Source organism: Aricia agestis, chromosome 12 (assembly GCF_905147365.1).
Source record: "Aricia agestis chromosome 12, ilAriAges1.1, whole genome shotgun sequence".
Lineage (NCBI taxonomy): Eukaryota > Metazoa > Arthropoda > Insecta > Lepidoptera > Lycaenidae > Aricia > Aricia agestis.
Genome location: NC_056417.1, coordinates 14,890,172 through 14,911,692, shown reverse-complemented (window position 1 = coordinate 14,911,692; position 21,521 = coordinate 14,890,172). Strand labels below are relative to the sequence as shown.

Genomic DNA, 21,521 nt, shown 5'->3' with positions numbered 1-21,521 from the left:
TCCCATGATCGAGGTAATAATAATTAATATTTACGTGGACTCTCCGGGCGAGCACACCCGCGCGGCGCGCCTTGACGACGCCCAATTCGCAACGTGCAGCAGAAATAGTAATATTTTAATTTCGCCATAACATTAAAACCAAACGTTCAATTTTAATCATTCAAAGACCAAATATTATCTACATTAACTGTACTTAGTAATGAAATAATTTATTTTGATAAGAATTAATGCCATGAGTAAAATAAAGGCATTTAAATGTAGTCCAAAAACTTTTCAAGGTTTTTTAATAAAAAAAATGGTTATTGTGCCTCACTCAACATAGATAGGTATAGTATGTTGCAGACTTTTTTGTAGATATTTAAAAGATCTACAATTACTTAGAACATTTTATGGTTCTATCTTTTATAGTTTAGGCAGCGTACGCGAAAAAAGTAACATTTCTGGTTGATTTTTTACACCTTGCGTCCGAAAATCCCAAATATCTTACGGAACCCTATTTTTTCCAAAATAAAATTTAGACTATGTTCAGCAGAATTAATGTAGGATTCCAATAGTAAAAGAATCTTTCAAATCGGTCCAGTAGTTTCGGAGCCTATTCAAAACAAACAAACAATCAAATCTTCCCTCTTTATAATAGTAGTGTAGATTAATGGCACTGCATTTTTACATACTTAGTGTAATTTAGCTTAAGCTATTATTGTTATTTTCCACCTTTTTGGTAAAAGGTGGCCCCGTGCGAGTTTCTTACGCCGGTTCTTCTCGGCGGGGTAGTTCCCGAACCGGTGGTAGGCCTCATGTAGACACGACATTCTATAAGTGTTAACTTTGTTAACCTACTTAGAAATAAAAATTAAAAATCCAAAAAACCTAGCTCAACACAGCTCGACACGTTTTAGGGTAAATACTCAATTCATACCGCAACGCGACGCGTACAATTATGTATTTCTAAATTTGTATGGATTTGACAGATTTGCAAGACGTCTCACACATTGAGAGCTGTCAAATCAGTACTTTAGAAATGCATATCTACGCGTCGCGTTGCGGTCTGAATTGACCCTTTCGCGCGTAAACTGCATTATTTCGCTACTTAAAGTTGTTGGAAATCACGCTTCTGTGTAAGGTGGTAAGTACCTACCAAGATGTTCTACTGTATACTCTATATTGTGATATAATATTCTTCCAATCAGTATGATGAGATATAAACCAGCAGTTCGCGTGTTTCGCCACATTCAGTTTGATGGACGCCTTCCCGGATAATATCACTACTGTAAAATAATTAATTGTCTGCATCCTACGGCACTTATTATTATAATTCTTATAATTCTATTTCCACAAAGGACACTAAATGTATTTTCGTCATCTTCTTTCGTTCAACTTTCGTTTTGGCGCATTCAATAATTGTATGCGTCAACGAACGCGACGCAACGCCAACATTGTCATTTTTGTTCAGTTGCAGTGTCTGTCAGATTATTGTAACATGAGTGATGACTTGATAAGCGACGAGAATATTTTACTGGGTGGAATATGTGCGACTTATTTGGTCATAAGAAATTCCAGAAAAAAAGATGCAATCGAAAGTTTTGGATACGGTCAGAGCGCATGCGACGCGGGCATACGGCACACCATGTGCGCTGTATTTTGACTGCGCTATAACGCATGCCCTTGATGAACAAAAAAGGCACAGTGTGGACATAGCTATTTGTCTATCCATCCATACTTCCATACTAGTATTAAGAATGCGAAGGCGTGTCTGTCCGTCCATCTAACCGTCTCTTCATGCCCAAACCACTAAACCTATTTTACTGAAATTTGGTATCCACGCGATAAATTAATTTTGCAATCATTGTGGTAAAAATGGAAAACAAACTTAAGACAGCACAATGTTTTAAGCAAAAATATTGTTTATAAAAATTGATAAACAATATTTTTACCCATAGTAAACGTGTTGCTAACATATTGCAACAGTCTTTCAACAACTAAAATATTATCTTGTTTTTTGATTGGAGGTCAATAATCATGGATCCTGTCTTGTAGGACGATTTTAGATGCTATTTTCGGCCAAAAACTTGTATCACAACTACTATGTTTTGTCCAAACATTACAGATGTTGAATTGAAAAGAAGTATCTACTTATTATAATTTATATAAAAATACATACTTACCAAGGTTTTATTTTAGATGTCAGTTTAATCAGTTGAATAAAACTTGAAAACGATTGAACCCTTTTGGTTGATTATTATCTTATAATAATCACTAGCTATTTGACCGAGCTTTGCTCGGTATTCGATAAAACATGAATAAAACAATAATATTCTATGTTAATATATTAATATTCAATATTCTATGTTACTAACGTAACGAATAAAATGACATTTTCTTAAAATGATTCCTAACTAGATCGATTTATCGCCCCCGAAACCCCCTATATACTAAATTTCATGAAAATCGTTGGAGCCGATTCCGAGATTCCAAGGAGATACTGATTCATTCTTAGATACTAATTCAGGCTTAAATGGTAAGAATATAATAAAATAGTAAAATAAAATATAGGTCAAAATATATAAATACCATATTAATAATATTGTAAGAACGTCGATTTACACAATGCAGTTCGTGAATAATATTTCATGAGTTATATAAGTGCTCGTGACAGTGCCGTTTAAATAAAATTGCATATCATAATTCATAATATTATATTCGTAACCTATTATATTATCTATAAGTACATATTATAAAACAAAGTCACTTTTTTCTTTCATGTCCCTTTGTTCCCTTTAATCTTTAAAACTACGCAACGGATTTTGATGATTCTTTCAGTGTTAGATAGCCCATTTATCGAGGAAGGCTATAGGCTATATTTTTTCACGCTAAGACTAATAGGAGCGAAGAAATAAAGGAAAATGTGGAAAAACGGGGAAAATTATTTGAAAGGGTAAACTTGAACGCGCAAATCTCAGGAACTACTGATCCGATTTGAAAAATTATTTCAGTTTTAGATAGCCCATTTATTGAGGAAGGCTATTATAGGCTATATTTTATCACGATAAAACGAATAGGAGAATATGAAAAAAACGGGGGAAATTATTTGAAAGGGCTTATCTCGCGAACTACTGGAGCAATTTTTATGATAATTGGCACAGAATATAAGAAGTAGACCACGCGAAGGATCATAGCCAGGCTATCTATTTTAATCATTTTTTCAGTGGCTATATTATATTTTATACCCGTGCGACGCCGGGGCGGGTCGCTAGTAATATTATAATAAATAATGTAGTTTTTAATGAGTAAACCTAATTAAGGCACGCAACACTATTTATTGCAGATCGGTAGCACTCAACACTTCCTCAGTAACCCGAGCGCGATTCGATTCGATTCGGTAACCATAATATAGGGATGTGTGTTAAGTTTATCGATAAAATTAATATTTTTGTTTCGATAAAAATGTAGAACTCTTAACACATTTTTACAACACATATTTATTAGATGAAGCCCGCAACTCCGTTGCGATAATTTAGTTTATCGTACGACAACCGCACATTTTTCCAGAAAAAAATTTATCTTATGTCCTTTCTTGATACTCTAAGATTCCAGAGTAATATCGGATCAGTGGTTTGGGCGTGAAGAAGTAATAGATAGACATACACATTTTCGCTTTTACAATAAAATTAGTATGGATTTGTCTTTTAAACTATTCAGATATAAACGTAGGTTCTTCTCAGTGTCACATTCAAATTTAATTTTTTTTTTAATTATTCAAAATACAAAATATTTTAAATCGCAATTTAATATAATAGGAGTACATTTTTAACTACGTCACATTACTAACATTTTCCAGTACTATGTTACAAACTTAACTAAATAACTCACAAGAAACGTCATTTAACACTTTGAACAAAAGATTATGTAAATATTATGTATAATATCTGTTATGACTTATGACATTACTTCCTACAGAGAAAGTGTTATCTACGAGTGACGGTAAAAGTAAATGCCTATAATATTATTATGACACTTTTATTACAATCTAAGGTTTATCTCGATAGGGAAGTAATCCAGAAAACCTCCTTCTTTTCGGCAGTCGGTTAAAAAGTAATAAAAGGCATAAAAAATTAAATTAAATTATTTATTCTTTTTAATGAGAGTGTGACAGAAAGTGTGTGGAGTTTCTGTCAAAATCTTCATTAAATGCAAACTCTTACACAAAGAGATAATTAAGATAATTATGAAGAAGAGGAGATAAGATTATTCTTTGAAGAAGAAGTGATTATTAAAATATCTCTTTGTGTAAGGTTGTTGAAACAAAGATTTAGATATTGTTTCTGTAAAACGTATATTTATTAGGCATTTTCCTTATATTAATTACAATATTATATTGAAAGTTCATGGTCCGTAAGATGTTCTAATATATCTATGAAATTTAAATATCACCGGGATATCAGTCACTCGATATGACTCATACTAATTTACATGGGAACTTCACAGGTGGTCATTTCTTATTAATATTTTTGTATAATTTTTAATTATAATACTAATATTATCTATGGATGCTTTACACCACGTCAGTCTGGCCCCGTGGTAAATACCTGAAGGACTTTTGTTACGGGTACCAGACGACGGAAATATATTTAACCCGCCAGCACCCGCGCCCCCAAAAATAACACGAGCACTCGCGCGTAGAGCATTTTGCTCACGTTAAATAAATTTCATTATTTTTATTATTTTATTATAGAATTAGATAAAAATATAATTGTTTTATTAAAAAGCACGCTTTCAACTCTCGTTTTAGCCTCTAAGAGGCTAAACGGGAGGGTAGAGTTTTGGAAAATCTACATCGTCTACATCTACATATTTTTGTCCACGATCTGTGTATATTGTGTACATCTTAATAAGGAGCCCAGCTACTAACATTTTAAGTTTATAGGTACTGTGTAGCTTTAGAAATGTTGTAATTAATCAGTTAGTGGTATTTCACTTTTATATTTATAAATAATAGTTATAATAATATAATATTAAAATTATGTGTGCATTGTTAAGTATGTTACCCAAAATAGTAACTTATAATATTAAGGAATTGCAATCTTCCTTTATTTATAATTACATTACAAATTAGTCAATAATATTACATAATTATGAATATTTCGACAGTTATTATATTATTAGCTAAGTGCGAACTTAGCCTTCGGTTTTATTGTTACCTGCCGAAATGGAATGTCTCAAGGATAAAAAAATTATATCACAGTTACTATTACATAACTATATCCGGGTTTGGTAACTATTAAATTCAAAATTGGAACGATGAATTATAATTAAGGTTATTTTCAAAATCTGTTGAGCGCGTCACATCCCTATTATGTTTACACCTACGAATAATAAAAACTAGTTTACATCATCCGAATCGCAATTTCAATCTTTGGTTAGTAGTTTGGTTGGTAAAAATAATTTTTGTTTTGATTTAATAAATAAATTAAAAACTTAATAAATATTTTTGGAGACAAAAAGTTCCTATGTCCTTTACTTTTTAGGGTTCCGTGCCCAAAGGGTAAAAACGGGACCCTATTACTGAGACTTCGATGTCTGTACGTCTGTTTGTCCGTCTGTCTCTCTGTCTCCAGGCTGTAATCTCAAGAACCGCTATAATAGCTAGACATCACAAATTTTCACAGATTGTGTATAATTCTTGCTGCTATAACAGCAAATACTAAAAGCAAAATAAAATTAATAATAAAATTAATTAATTTAAGGGGGGCTCCCATACAACAAACGTGATTTCTTTGGCCTTTTTTGCTCGATAATCGATATCAATAATGGCAACTGGTAGGCACTTGAAACTTTTACAAAATCCTCAATTAGGTATATTATGTGTTATACTTTAATAATTCATAATAAAATTTAAATAAATTATTAACTTACGTGGGGATGCCTTACAAAAAACACAATTTTTGGCTATTTTTTGCTTTTTAACGGTACGGAACCCTTCGAGAGCGAGTGCAACTCGCACTTGGCCGATTTTTTCAAAGTATCTCCATACTTATCATTGACACAGCGACTTAGAGAATAAATAACAGACAGAAAGGACACTTTTTAAATCAACTAACTTTTTAAAATATTCGTGTGACACATAAAAACATAAAGATTTCGATGCATTCTGCCAAAACACGTAAGCATCTCAACACTTGTCGTGTGAACGCGCGGTTTCCCAAGCGTTTTCACCCATTTCCAACAAAAAGCGAACCCATTTTAAGGCCGTGTCGTAACAATACATCGATGTTTTGCGCACCACTAGTTGGGAACCGCTTTGTGCATTGTGCACTCAACATTCCTTAAATATGTAACAGATTTGTGAAAAGCTAATCTATAGTCGAGCTTGATCCATCTACAAAATCACTATAATATTAAGTAGGAGGTATATATAGTGTTTTTGCCTATTAAAATAATTACCCATAAATTTTGATGTTATAATGTTTTTGCGATCAAATACACGAAAAAAATCCCACTGAAAACACATTTTTCGGCGATAAAAAATTGATATTGATGAAAATATATCTAAACATATTACTTTCATCAAAATTGGTCCAAAATCTTCAGAGCCCAGCTTAATTACAAAAAATATGTAACAACTGAAGCAGAGTAAACTGAGGGGAAGGACAGAGGCGGAATGAAGATTATGCTTATCTTATTAGGTACTGCAGTAAGGTTTACGGTTCCTGCCATAGAGATATTAAATCGACTGATATCTGTGGTTCCTGCGCTTTCCTTTTTACACGCACGAAGTTGGTTGCAACTATTAGTGAAACTACAACTATTTAGTGAAAATAAAAACTGTTTAAAGCCAACAGCCAACATCGTTATAACTCCAAAACAAGATTCTTAAGAATTCGACAGGCTATAAACAGACCAGTATAAATTATGACACCCAATCGCAAGACCCAAACTTGTTATAGTTGTTTTATCAATAAAAACTTGCTGCCATAATAAAATCGAAGCTTAACTATTGTTAATAACTACTATATAATAAAGCCTGGCAATCATAGGTTGACTTATAATGGTTATTAACATAGGAGGTTTAATTTAAAACTGTTTTATGAGTGCAAAAAATTTACTGCTCGGGGCTTCGTCAGAGGTCTTATAAAACGCCTTTAGTTATAGAAGTTACATAATAATACCATGGTTCTAATAACTATGTTCCTTTTAGCCCAATTTTTGCACTGATATAGAACTTGCTAATCAAAAAAATATGCAAAATATTAAAAACTGCCATTTTTTGTGCAGCAAATAAATGAAAAATTAGAAAAGTACTACAGAATATTATACATTGCTCTATTTTTTCTGTTGAGAGTGTGTATGGAGTTTAAGAGGCAGAATAATCTTCTGCTACTTCAATATCAACTTCTCTTCTTTTCTAAACTCTTCTTCTATTCCAGGTGGCTGGTCATTCGGGACACAGAAGTTCAAGGAGATGTCAGCTACGCGCTACTCCCGTCAGACCTTCATCTACTCTGCCATCCCCTACCTTCGGGACAGGAACTTCGATGGTCTGGACATCGATTGGGAGTACCCCAAGGGAGGCGATGATAAGAAGAACTACGTGCTACTGTTGAAAGGTAGGTGATGAACGATGGTGAGGTAGTCTGTCAAGAAAGATTAGACGCTGAAATATTTTTTCAAACATAATCACGACAGTGGTATATTTTGCGTAGTTTTTGCTTCTTGTATTTTTACAGAGAACGTTTGTACACTTTAAATATTACCGCTCTGACATAGTTTTTGATTAGCAATAATAAAGTTTTTGTACTTTAAAAATTATGTTCCGCGTCTTATCTTTTTTGATAAACTGTAGATAAAGAATTTTGGTAGTCTATGCCCGTTTCATACGGTGAAAATCGCTTACTAAAGACATTTGAATAATAGTGCACAATAAAATGTCTGCAATCGTGACGGTTACTATCTTATCAGATTTAATGCATTGGTCGAGTAGAAGCGTTATATTAGCAGCAGCCTAAAACCTAAGAAAATATGCCGGAAGGCTGATCGTTCCGGTCGATCTGATCGCAGGCCGACCGACCAGGCTCGTGCACACACACGGTAACGCACAAAACTAGTGGCTGTAAATGAGCCCTTTACAAAGCGCTGATAACACTACTAATCTGATTTAATAGAATTTTAAATCTTATTTATCTATCTCAGACTTTTGGTGACCCTTCTTAATAGGTTTAACGGCGTAAGAAGATGCAACAATCGCTTTCACGTTCATAATATTCTTTTATCTAGATGAAATTGTCCAGAAAATCTATATAGATTGACTCATTAGTAATTTGGGTCCAGACAGGGTTTATCCTGGCTACCTGAGGTCGCAATATAGGCCGGTCATTTGATGGCCCTAAGGACCTATAAAGACGGATAAAACTATCGGGATTCTACTTTCATTATTTCCAAAAGGTCATATTTTCTTTAATAAGATTACTCAGTCATATTTTATTTAATAAGGTTAGAAATATTTAAAGGTCTTTTTCAGTAGAGGTATTTGGATTTATGTAGGATTTATGTATACTAGCTATTTGACCGAGCTTTGCTCGGTATTCGATAAAACACGAATAAAATGACATTTTCTAAAAATGATTCCTAGCTAGATCGATTTATCGCCCCCGAAACCCTCTATATACTAAATTTCATGAATATCGTTGGAGCCGATTCCGAGATTCCAATTATATATTTATATACAAGAATTGCTCGTTTAAATATATAAGATTATTAAGATGACATTTTTTATCCATTGATTACAAAAAAACTAGATGACACCCGTAACTCCGTTGCACCAAAACTTCGTTATTGGTTTACCGTACATTTTTCCGAGATAACAAGACGTATCCTATGTCCTTTCCCGGGACTTAAAGTATCTCCATACCAAATTTCAGCAAAATCGGTTCAGCGGTGTAGGCGTGAAGAAGTAACAGACAGACACACATGCGCATTTATAATATTAGTATGAACGTGAAAGAAGGTTGGCGAATCTTGTCCTATTATCCGGGAGTATTCAAGTTTTGTGGTATACTTAATAATAATAACTCCCACACTGACTGGTGGCTGGTGGTTTAATTGAAAGCAGGCCAGTTTCGCAGGAGTAATTTTATAGTGCCCAAGTGTGTGCGCAGTACACGAGATCACTCTCTATTCCTTTTACTCTCATAACCCAGTGGGACGGAAGACTGCTACGATTGTCAGGCGCAGGGCCGACTTTTTACATGCCCATCCGACGCATGGATCATCTTACTTGTCAGACAGTCAGGTGATCAGCCTGTATTGTCCTAACCAAACTTGGAAATAACATATTTCCAACGCGAGAATCCAACCCACGACCTCCGAGTCAAGAGCCACGCTCTAAATCACTGGACCACAGAGGCGTTCTGTGGTATATTATGTACTTAAATGTAAAGGTAGGTAAGCTTACAAATTCTTAATACCACAGTCGAGAATTTAGAGTTATGAAGCCAGAATATTAAATAATCCATTAAAAAAATACTTATCTAGAGATAATAATAATCATTATTTAATTATTATTATTTTCAAAGTACCTATAATTCTTTTATCCCACTTGTTTGTAGAGATTTTAAATATGATGCAGAAGTGCATAGTAACTTGCAAACTTCCTTTCAGGTTATATAAAATATGATAAAACTAAAGCCTTTATTTTCGAAACAATACAAAACAGTTAGGAAAGGTCTCTAGAGGTAGTATATCTTCCCCTAATAGAAAGTTTATCTAGCTAAATACTTGTAATAGATTTTTAGAATCGCTCCAATTGTGTTCTTATCTGGGCTTATAAACTTTCTTGTTTCCTCAGCTTAAGTTTCGTAAGAGGAAGAAATAAACTATTCCTCTTTGTTGGAATTTTCTGGCTAACGTTTAATTCGGTTTTTTATCTCTATCTTCAGAATCGAAATCATCAATACAAAAATTGCGTTTTATGATGATTTTAGATCACTTCTTATAATATTGTTAGTGAAAATGTTACTCAAATTTATTTTATAAAAATAATGGTATATAATCCACACGTTTTGTGGTAGGTGATGTTTTACTATGTTTGCAAGTAATATAGATTAGAGATCCTTATATTTTAAATATGTATTAAACGTTTGTGGGTCTCCAAATCATTTTAAAGCTATTAAAACCTTCAAAATGCGATACAATTATCAGGTATATGATAATTGATAATTATATGCGATTCAATAATCATGATATAGGCTTTATGCTTTCAGTTTTAACCTTTTATTCAATTAGTTTATGTAAAACTTTCTCATATACGAGCTAATCTTTGACCTGATGCAAGTTCCTTGTGAACTCTTGTGTAAGGTGTCATGAGTCTATCATCAATTATGAAAAATGCATTATTGATGAGTTTATCTATGTATAGGTCTACCAGAATCTGATGGCAAAAAGTGAGAAATTAAATTGACTCTAGCAATACCGGGGTGATTTTAATAAAACATTTTGATCATTTTTATCCTTATAGTGGCTTATTCTGTGTGCGAAACTTGCAAATATAAAAATTTATCCAATGATCAAAGATATTTTTTGAAAATCTGCCGTCATAATTTGCCATCAGATTTTGGTAGACCTATGGTATAAATTACGAAAGCAGTCACAAAATCTATGCTGGCTTATAATAATATTATTATCAATTACAGTCTCTTTGCCCTTTATCGGCTGGCTTAGATAACATTTTATTTGGGAATACTTTAGAGACCGGAGAGGACATAGAATAGTTTTTGTGGCGAAATGTACGGTTCCCAGATTATAAACGAATTTTGGGACAACAAATTTGCGCGCAATTTTAAACAAATTCTGATATTTATCAAAAACTTTTATGACTTGTCCTGAACAGAAGAACATTTAACAATATGTGCTTCTCGCACAATATCATAGACATCAAGCGAAACATATTGTATAGAAGTAGATGTGCCCGTTATCGACTTCTTACGGCCGTTCCCAATATTTGATCTATGTCTGGTTTTGCCCTACTAGAGATAGGAATAGCTCGCATTAGACATTAGAGACATATATTTTATGTCAATTCAATGCTAGCTGCGATTGGTTGTATGTCAAACCAGAGATAGATTGAATATTGGGAACGGCCGTTAATGGTGCCAACTGTCAGTCGTGGTTATCTTTAATGCTCCCACGTTTAGAGAACCCTAAAATGGAATCATTTTATCTATTGAGATACGGTATTTAAAAGCATTTGTTAAAGTCGTGAATCGTGATAATATGCTAAAAAACTGTTTGTGTTTATTTTTATTAAAAAAAACTATGTATTCATTCGGAAGTAATGCAATTTTTTATTGCGCCGAATTTAAAAACTCACTATTAAATGAGTAATTTCAAACTTTTTGTCTTGTCGTTGCTTAAATGTAGGTTAACATTAGTGATTGTTGGTATGTTGGGTGACTGTCATCGTAGTGACTGTTACATTTCGTTAGAAAGTAAATGACTCAGTTATTTTGAGGAGGAAAGTGTTTATGAATCATATTATGCGATTGCTACGAACATCAACTACTGCATACGTTAATTTTTATTGTGTTGCTTTTTTATTTTCATAAAATATAAGTATTGATTAATTCGGTCTAGTAATTTCAGAGCAAAGTAAACTTTTCTATGTCTGTATACCTCCGTAAGGAGTTAGAGTAGACCGTGTAGGAGTGTACTGGCCGTGTATTTTGCCCCTTTTTCTAATGTAATCTCCTGGCTCTACCATTAAAAGAAAGTTATAGGTATCTACTAGCATATAATATGTTATAAATGGTAATGATAATGGTTAGGTGGTACTGTATACGAAGCTATAATTCTTGTATTTTTTTGTGTCTAGAATCAACTAAAACACACCGGGTTTCATAACATAGTCCTAATACTAGTATAGATAATAGATATACAAATATATAGTATCATAATGAGGTAATTACAGGCAGCTGTCACCGATACATGTCACCTCGACATGCGAGCTTCACCGCACGGTTTTGCGGTGACATATACAGTACACATTATTCTATTAATATCCCTGCGTTCCTGGTTAATTAGATCTTAATTGCTTAAGAAAAGAAACGTCTTTAAGAGGAGTCCATACCGCCCTTTTTTCCATACAAACGTTGTCCCCTGTTTCCTCCCTGGACAATGCTAGTAGAGTTATAATTTTTTTCCTGAATATCTACGACCACTAATACGATGTCCCTATGTTTTCTTTTTTTTCATAATTTAATTATTAAATAAGATATGAACGTTGAAAAACCCAAAAAAATGGCCAGATTTTCCGCTGTGTTCAAACGTCCAGAAAACAGATTTGGCTAGATTATACAAAAAAAAGCAAAACATAGGAACACAGCTCAAGCCTTTTTTTAATCTTCAATGAAAAAAGTACTTAAATCGGTTAAGTTTTGGAGAAGGAATCAGGGGACAACGAATCGTTGATTTTCTGGATTTTCTGCAGTTGTCTCTATCGCGTTCTGCGGTATAGGCTTGAGGTAAGGGAGACAGCTATAGATATTACACGTGCTTTTTTTCATTTCTCTAGCCCCTGGTGTATCCTCTTAAGGCCCAGTAGTCCCTAAAATAAGCAGGTCGATGTCTGTCAGTACGAATATCGACGTAAATAACATTCATTATAAGTGCGCCTTGTACAATGTACAGTGGCGGTTATGCGCTCGCCGCGTGCCTTGATAATAGGAAATAGCCAATAGGAGAAAAAACCTTTTGTTTTTAGTATTACACAAATCAAATACATATTATATAAAATCATTTAGGTTAGGTTACGACAAATGTACTACATTACATGTTTTTACTAGAAAGTATGTAATTTAGCCATAAAATGATTTAATTATGAAAAACAGTCATTTTTGAGATTTTTTTCTATCGAGCAGAATTTTTCAAATTGTGTACTGATATACCTTTGCGTATAGGAAATTTTCTCAATTTTAAAACGGTAGGGGAGAGGGGGGGTAGATTTAACAGGGGTAAGTATTAACAAGCCTATAACTACTAAATTAAATGACGATACGTTAAGACGTTTAATGTTATAAGTTCGGTCGACGTCGTCGGCGAACAATTTGCGACAATTGAGTTGCCCATCGGCCGCCGCGTTGTGAAGTTATTGTACGTCGCTGCAAAAATACAGGTATTCGGACTTTTTTACGTCTCGAATTTTTTGATTCATGCTTTGATTATTTGGTTTGCGATTATAGATTTTTATATAATTAATGGTTTATTTCATATACCTATAGTATTTTTTTTTAATAATTAGTTATATCCAAAAAGGTCCTCGGGGGCTAGTTTTAACAAAAGGAACGGGGTAAGTATTAACCCGTTAATCTTTGGTATTACAAGCCAGTTGGAGCTGCCACATCTGCCGAAAGAGGTACGTCGATCACTCTGGCGGCAGCAGACCGCCGCCGCCGATGTTCATATATCCGAGGATCAGATTCAATTTTTGTTGCAAGCGGTCCACCAGAATACTATACTAAGAAACAGTTCAGGGTGGATGACAGAAAAGGAAAAATATGTTATTTGAGAGAATTTTTTATTGTTATTTAACATTTGTATGTCAAAATATAAATAAATTACCATTTTATTGTTTTGTTTTTTTACTTTCATGGTTAAATGAAATTCTGACAAGTTTTGCTAGCGTTAATACTTACCCCGTCACTGTTAATATTTGTCCCCGATACGGGGCAAGTATTAACCACTGACTTTTAAAAAAAAAAAGCGTCTCCCTTCGTATCCAAGTAATTTAGGTGAATTTTTAGCTTAGTATATGCAAGTCATATAAATTTCCGTTACTCTGGTATAAAAATAATAACATAAGGTTTTCAAATTAAGAAGATAAATGACAATATATAAAATCTGTTAGAACTATCCCCCCTCTCCCCTACTTATTTTATACTTAAATAATGACATTTCCTTTACTAAAAACATTATTTAAAAAACCCATTTTAGGTAGTTCCAACAACTTAAGTAAAGAAACGTCTTTAATTGAATATTAATCTCTCATCCTCTCATATAAATGCGATATATTATTATAAATGTGAAAGTCTGTCTGTCTATCTGTTACCTCTTCACGCCCAAACCGCTGAACCGATTATGCCAAATGGCATGGAGATACTTTGAGTCCCGGGAAAGGGCATAGTTTACTTTTTATCCCGGAAAAATGTACGGTTCCCACGCGATAAACGAATTTTGACGCAACGGAGTTGCGGGCATTGTCTAGTTTTTAATAATCGAAATTATTCTCGATCCAGAAATACTTTTTTTGTAAATACGGGTAAAAATTATAATATTTTTTATGACTCATTTATTTGTCATGAATAATGTTCTCATCACTCATACGAAAAAATCCAGATAAATAATATGTTTTGATTCGGCGGTTTAATAAAATATATTTTTGCGTCAATAAAATGGTTCGGACTTCCTCAGCGGACATAAAAAATAAAAACTAGTATTTAATTAGCAATGAAAATGACTAAACTGACAATAAAAATTGTTTTTTACACCAACTGCGTCTTAAAGTGAGGTCGTTGTACATATTAAATGTCCTTCATTTTTCTGCACCTGAAGTCTTGAGAAATAATAACAACCTAACTAACCTAACCTCATAATATTCCTAAGCCTCACTGATATGATACATGCAAAGTATGTCTATCTGTCTTTCTTTTGCCTCTTACAAGCCGCTAAACATAATATTATTGTCTATATATGATAGAAATGTAAACACTAAAATACTATCTAAAATATACAGATATATTATATATACAAACTTTAAATATAAAACTATAAAAAGAAAAACTTGCCCAAGTCGTCCCCATCAGGCAGAGTGCCCAGCAAGCTGACAGCATTGCCACGTTGGATGGCAATTGCTATCCGCTGTGCCAGGTAGCTCCCAGCTCTGGGGTCTCGGGTGGCTTCAACAAGCTTCTTAGATATTCCTCTAAAAAGCTTATGTGCCCCCGGACCCCATGCGCCTAGAGTTTCCACCCCAAACGGTTCAAATATAAGATCTCCGCTGAGGTTCTCATATTTGCGCCGCTTGAGGTTCTCTGCTTGGTTTGCGGCTGCGCCCGCACAGCTCGAGGTGCTCTGAATATGGGACGAGGCGAGTGTGTCGACACAAGTAGCGTCCCACACAAGGGCCCGACCCACATTCCAGGGCACCAGGGTCATTCCATCGGGTCTCTTGCCATCGTCGCGCGCCAAACCGGAGGGCTCCAGTATCGCTGGCACGCCGGCAGTGACAAGAGCCCGACGAATGAGGTCATTCAGGTTGTGATGCCGTGAAAAGCGTCCGGCACTTCGCGAGCAGCACAACCCGTGGTGACCATAGCTGTCAACGCGCGCGCCGCAAACACACTGATGGGGGACGACATGGGGGACACCAAGACGCAGGGCAGTGGCAAGACGGAATGTATTACGGTCCAGCAATGTTCCTGTGTTTTTAGATGGCAGTGCCTGCAGCCAAGCTCCCGACTCCCACCTCTCCACGGCCAAAAGTCGAGCCCGTTCTACGGCGCTGGTAGACGTGTTAAACAGTTTATTACGCACCAGTTTGCAGATGGGCTCGTCCCAGAGCCTTTGGGAAGATGTGTTCTTGGGAACCTCGCTGCCGGCACTAGCAATGTCCCAGGCATCCTTGGCCTCGTCCGCAAAGGGAATGACGAATGGGCAAGATGAGGGCTCTAAGATTTTGGCTATTACTGCGCGATTTGCGTGGACCAAGGACAAGAACGCCGGTAAAGCTGTGTCCGATGTTTTTCGTATTCCCAGGCCACCGAACATTACTGGTAGTGTAGCTTGGGTCCAGGAACGTTTATCAAATTTTCTGTTTAAAATTGTGGAAAGCGTATGCTTTAGGGTGTCATCTAAGCTATGGAGAAGTTCTGGGAACTTCCAGAGCTGACAACACCGCAAAGCATACGTAAATTTTGAAACGAATAAACAATATCGAATCAGAGTAAATGCCATGTGACTGTTAATTTGGAGAAGACGATCTAAACTTTCACTAAAATTCCGTGTTTTTTCATTTATATAGTCCGGAAAAGAATCGGCTAGAACAGGTGAACCCAAGAGAAAAAGTGAACTCTTCTCAATCACTGATAATTCTGGGGCGACGGCCTTGAAACTGGATATTATCTCATCTCTATCCCCACAATCATCAGGGACAAAAAGCTCACACTTCCCCAGGTTCAAATCTAGGCCTATAATTTTGAATTCGCGAATCAGAGTCTAAAAATCCGAAAGAACTGTAGATGCGTCGCTGGCAAGGGTCCCGTCATCTAGATACCACACGTTGAATTTGGAATTAGGAGTTCGATGACCGGGTGAATAGCTAGACTGAATTTGATATGGTGTGGGGATACTTATAAGCTTTGTCCACATTGTGCCTTTTTCTGTTCATCAAGGGCATGCCTTATAGCGCTGTCAACAGCGAACGTGAGGCATGCCCGTGACGTGCGTTGAATTCGTAGCGCGCGCTATGACACTTTTCTTTGAACGCGGGTGGATTTTGACGCGCGTCACGGGCATGCCACATCTTCGCTGTTGACTGCGCTATAACGCATGCCCTTGTTGAACAAAAAAAAAGGCACAATGTGGACAAAGCTATTGAATGATTACGCGCGCTCTTGATATCAAACTTATGTTTGATATCAAAAGCGCGTAGCACTAAAGTCAAGGTTTCACCGCACTCAAGATTCCCCCAAGTAAGAGCGCAGTTGAGTGAGGGGTTTTATTTAATAATACAAGTACTTTAAGTTTTACAAGATTAGTACAATATAGTCCGTGCAATCCACGAAGACGCACCCCACCACTTTTTGGATGAGCCTTTTTCCCTTTTACCGTTGCTTGCTTGCTTGCGACGCTTTTTCTTAATAATTGGTCTATTTATTGTAATGTGCGCGTGCACTCATAGGTAATTAGTGTGTACCGATAACACTCAAACATTGGCGAAAGCTTGCACACGTCATATACTATAAACGATTAGGAGGAGTGGGGCGCGTCTTCGTGGATTGCACGGACTATACCAAAGAATGTTCTATTATTTAAAACAACATCTCAAGAACGATCTTGAGCATGATCTTAGCAGTAGCAGCGGGCTTATACGAGGCATACCGTAGAATGAGTCGCGCTCAGCTTCCAATAAAGTACATTTACCTTTCAAGGTTCGCAAACTTTATAGCCAAGTTGAGCGAAGCGTTGAGTAAAATATAGCGTCATATCCTAGGGCACGCTCAGTAATCGCTTGTCACGACCTAGCTTAAATCTAGACACGAAAATAAATACTGAATTTAAAGTCTCTTCATGCTGGTAAATTGGTTGCGTCAAGGTTAACGCTTTTGAGGCATAAGTTAAATAATAGACGCTAAATATAACCATGCTTGCGAAACTGTCTATAGCATGTACATTATTTATTATTATTTATTTATTATGGTACAGTTACAGACCACAGTATAACAACATACAGTAAAATAACATTAACAACACACGGCATTTAGACTGAGGTTCAATTACAACTACACCAGCATTGAAGGTAACAATATTAGCATAAGATTTACTTAGTGAAAGACAGGGAAAACACAAAACAAAATAGAACTAAAAACTAGATCTAGACATCAACTCGCCACAATAACAACAAAGTATAAAATAAATAAAAATATATCCTACAGTAGGTAATACAATTCTAATGACTTAAAAACTAAAACTAAACTCTGAAGGCCATCAACACATATTGTTAAACATTTAGATGTTAGGGTCCTTGGCTAGATCACGTTTAAATGCAATCAGACTACAATTGAAAATATCTTTATCATGGCATATTTTATTATACGTATTACAAATTCTATGCAACGGATTATTTTTGGACACATTATTATATGTTAGTGGTACACTAAATAGCTGTTGAATACGTACGGATCGAGTAGGGATCTTAAATGATAACTGCTCTAAAAGAACAGTGTCCATAAGACCATTAACAATTTTGTAAAGAATACCAATATCAGCAATCTGTCTTCGTTTCTCAAGGCTTAGGAGACCAAATTTATTGATCCGATCAAGATAATCCGGCAACTTCCTTCGCATACCACATCTACTACTTAGTACCCTGACAAATCTTCTCTGAACTGCTTCAATTCTGTCGATATGAACACTATACATAGGTGACCATACAGATGAACAGTACTCAAGAATACTTCTAACTAGGGCTACATAAAGTAAGATCCAAGTACAAGGGTTCTTAAAAGGCTTAGCTGTCCGAGAAACAAATGACAGCATATTATGGGCCCTGCTGCATATGGAGTCATAGTGCGACCGAAATGATAGTGCGGTATCAAAAATAATTCCCAAGTCACTTATTACTGAGACACGAGATAAAGGCTTGTCATTTATGTTATAAGTATAACTTATTATATTTTTTTTTTTTTGTAAAAGTATTAATTTGACATTTATTAGCATTTAGTCCCATAAGATTGCGTTTGCACCATTCAGCCAAAACATCTAGATCTCTCTGAAGAGCTAAGCAATCACTGATATCAAATATAATTCTAAAGATCTTTAGGTCATCTGCATATGCTAAGCAATTACATTTTATGCAATCTAAGAGGTCATTTATAAACATTAGAAATAACAGCGGACCCAGAATTGAACCTTGCGGAACACCCGACGTCGCAGTGTACGGAATAGAATCATAACCACTTAAAGCGACCAACTGTGTTCTATTTATTAAGTATGATGCTAGCCACCGATGTAGATTACCATGTATGCCCTGATGGTAAGCTTTGATCAATAGTATTGAATGGTTAACCTTGTCAAACGCTTTTGAGAAGTCTGTGTAGATAGAGTCAGTTTGTTTTCGAATATTAAAATAATTACATATATAACTAGTATAGGTAAGTAAATTTGAGTTTGTAGATCTACCTTTAACAAATCCATGTTGATTAGGACTTAACATATTATGTTGAAAATGGTAATATATTTGGTCATGCACTAGGCTTTCAAAAATTCTAGCAAACCAGCTTAAAATACTAATCGGACGGTAATTAGTGACATTCGTTTTGTCACCCGATTTGTAAATTGGTGTTATCTTAGATATTTTCCATAAAGATGGAAAACATCCTTCATGTAAGGATTTTTTATATATTAAAGTTATTGGAGACACTAAGGCAGACGAACATAATTTTATAAAGATAGGCGGTATACCATCAGAACCAGCACCTTTAGTTACATCCACGCTATTTTATTTGTTGAGTAAATTTTGACTGTTTATGTTAATATTAGTTATAGAAAAATTCGATTGCCTAAATTGAGGTTTATAGTTATTATTTATAACTGTAGGGTCTTCATATTATACTGAGGAGAAGTACTCAGCAAATAAATTAACTATTTCTTGCCCACTTTCTTTAGTTGTGTTATTAAAAGACATCCTATTTGGTGTGTCATTTGTAACTATTTTACTTTTGGTGTATCTCCAAAAAGACTTTATATTCATATTCAAGTTGTTTTCAATTTCATTAATATACGTTTTAAAACTAGCTTCCATCATGACTTTGAGCCTCGATCTCAGCATGGAAAAAGTATCGTAATCTCGAGGGTTACCGTATTTTTTAAAGCGTTTGTTGTATTTAGCCTTTTCCTTTACCAAGTAAATAAGAGGGCGAGAGAACCATGCCGGATAATTATTGTGCTTAATTCGACATTTGGGGGTATACTTCTCTATTATAGTGTAAAGTTTATTGTAGAATGTTTGAACAAGTTCATCACAATGAAGATCCATTGCATAACCTTCCCAATCTATCTGTTGTAGATCATTAACACATTTTGCATAATCTGTCTTATAGAAACATAATTTGCTGGAGATCAAATTATTAAGCGTTAAAGCCTGCGATGAAGTCCCTGCCAAATCTATCTCCAGTGATGGATGATGAGCATCTAGTTTACTAATAGGATCACATTCCTTATTCAAAAATAATTCAGGAGAGTCTGTCAAAACTAAATCCAATAGTCTATTATTAGCATTAGTAACATTGTTGATCTGTCGCAAATTCGTAGTATGAACAAGATCATATAAAGATTTACTAGCATCATCGTAAAAATTCATTGGATGAGCAATCAAAGATGAATACTACCATTTACATGCTCGTGATGGTTGGTTGGTCTCCTAAGTAACGCATCATCTAAGAGATGATGCATTACTCAAAACTTTTGGATAACATCTTCCATAAGTTATGTTGTATAGTGATAACTATGTTATTATTTAAATAACCCCTTCACATATTTAAGCCATGAACTTTAGTATCGTCTTGTCAGTTGTTTTTCAATGTTAAGTATATACTTGCAATAACTTGAAATTATAATAAAAGAACCGTAAAGTCCTAAAGACATAGGCATAGAGCATGAAACTGAAAACACATAATACTAAGTAAACGATTTGTGTAACTGTCTAGTAGTCAGCGGCGCGTAGTGTGCAATTTCGTACGTTTCGCGCCGGCGGTGTGGCGGTACATTACAATTATTTCGAAACGTGATGGACAACCTAAGTACGGACGCCTTTATGCCTTTCACAGAGAAGTTTGCGAAAAATTGCAATACAGTAATAGGGAACATTACGAAAAGGTCGGAGTAGAGGACACTAGTCGCTACTAGCATAATAATATTATATCTATACTAATATTATTGTAAATGCTAAAGTAGGTCTGTCTGTCTGTCTGTACAGTACGAAATATAGGAAAGCCGTTTTGTTTTTTTTAATGAAATAAGGGGGCAAACGAACTACGGGTCACCTAATGGAAAGCAACTTCCGTCGCCCATGGACACTCGCAGCATCAGAAGAGCTGCAGGTGCGTTGCCGGACTTTTAAGAGGGAATAGGGTAATAGGGGAGGGTAGGGAAGGGAATGGGAGAGGGTAGGGAAGGGGAAAGGGTAGGGGATTGGGCCTTCGGTAAACTCACTCACTCGGCGAAACACAGCGCAAGCGCTGTTTCACGCCGGTTTTCTGTGAGAACGTGGTATTTCTCACGTCGAGCCGGCCCATTCGTGCCGAAGCATGGCTCTCCCACGTCATATGTTTTTTTTAATGAAATAAAGGGGCAAACGAATAATGGGTCACCTGATGGAAAGCAACTTCCGTCGCCCATGGACACTCGCAGCATCAGAAGAGCTGCAGGTGCGTTGCCGGACTTTTAAGAGGGAATAGGGTAATAGGGGAGGGTAGGGAAGGGAATATGGGAGGGTAAGGAAGGGAATGGGAGAGGGTAGGGAAGGGGAAAGGGTAGGGGATTGGGCCTCCGGTAAACTCACTCACTCGGCGAAACACAGCGCAAGCTTTGTTTCACGCCGGTATTCTGTGAGCCCGTGGTATTTCTCCGGTCGAGCCAGCCCATTCGTGCCGAAGCATGGCTCTCCCATGTCATATAAATGTCATCAAATGGTTCTTTTGTAAAATTGATTTTTTCCAACATACGATTATTTACATCGGAGGCACCGTTTTCTTGAAAAT

The 21,521-nt window shown here is 35.6% G+C and overlaps 1 protein-coding gene across 1 annotated transcript in view; it reads left to right on the top strand.

Annotated features, from left to right (window-relative positions):
* LOC121732489 (probable chitinase 10) overlaps positions 1 to 21,521 on the top strand; it is a 101,273-nt gene that overhangs the window by 46,668 nt on the left and 33,084 nt on the right. The window contains exon 5 of the mRNA XM_042122387.1: positions 7,422 to 7,601. Within this exon, the coding sequence (XP_041978321.1) occupies positions 7,422 to 7,601 (180 nt within the window). The remainder of the gene's footprint in view (positions 1 to 7,421; positions 7,602 to 21,521) is intronic.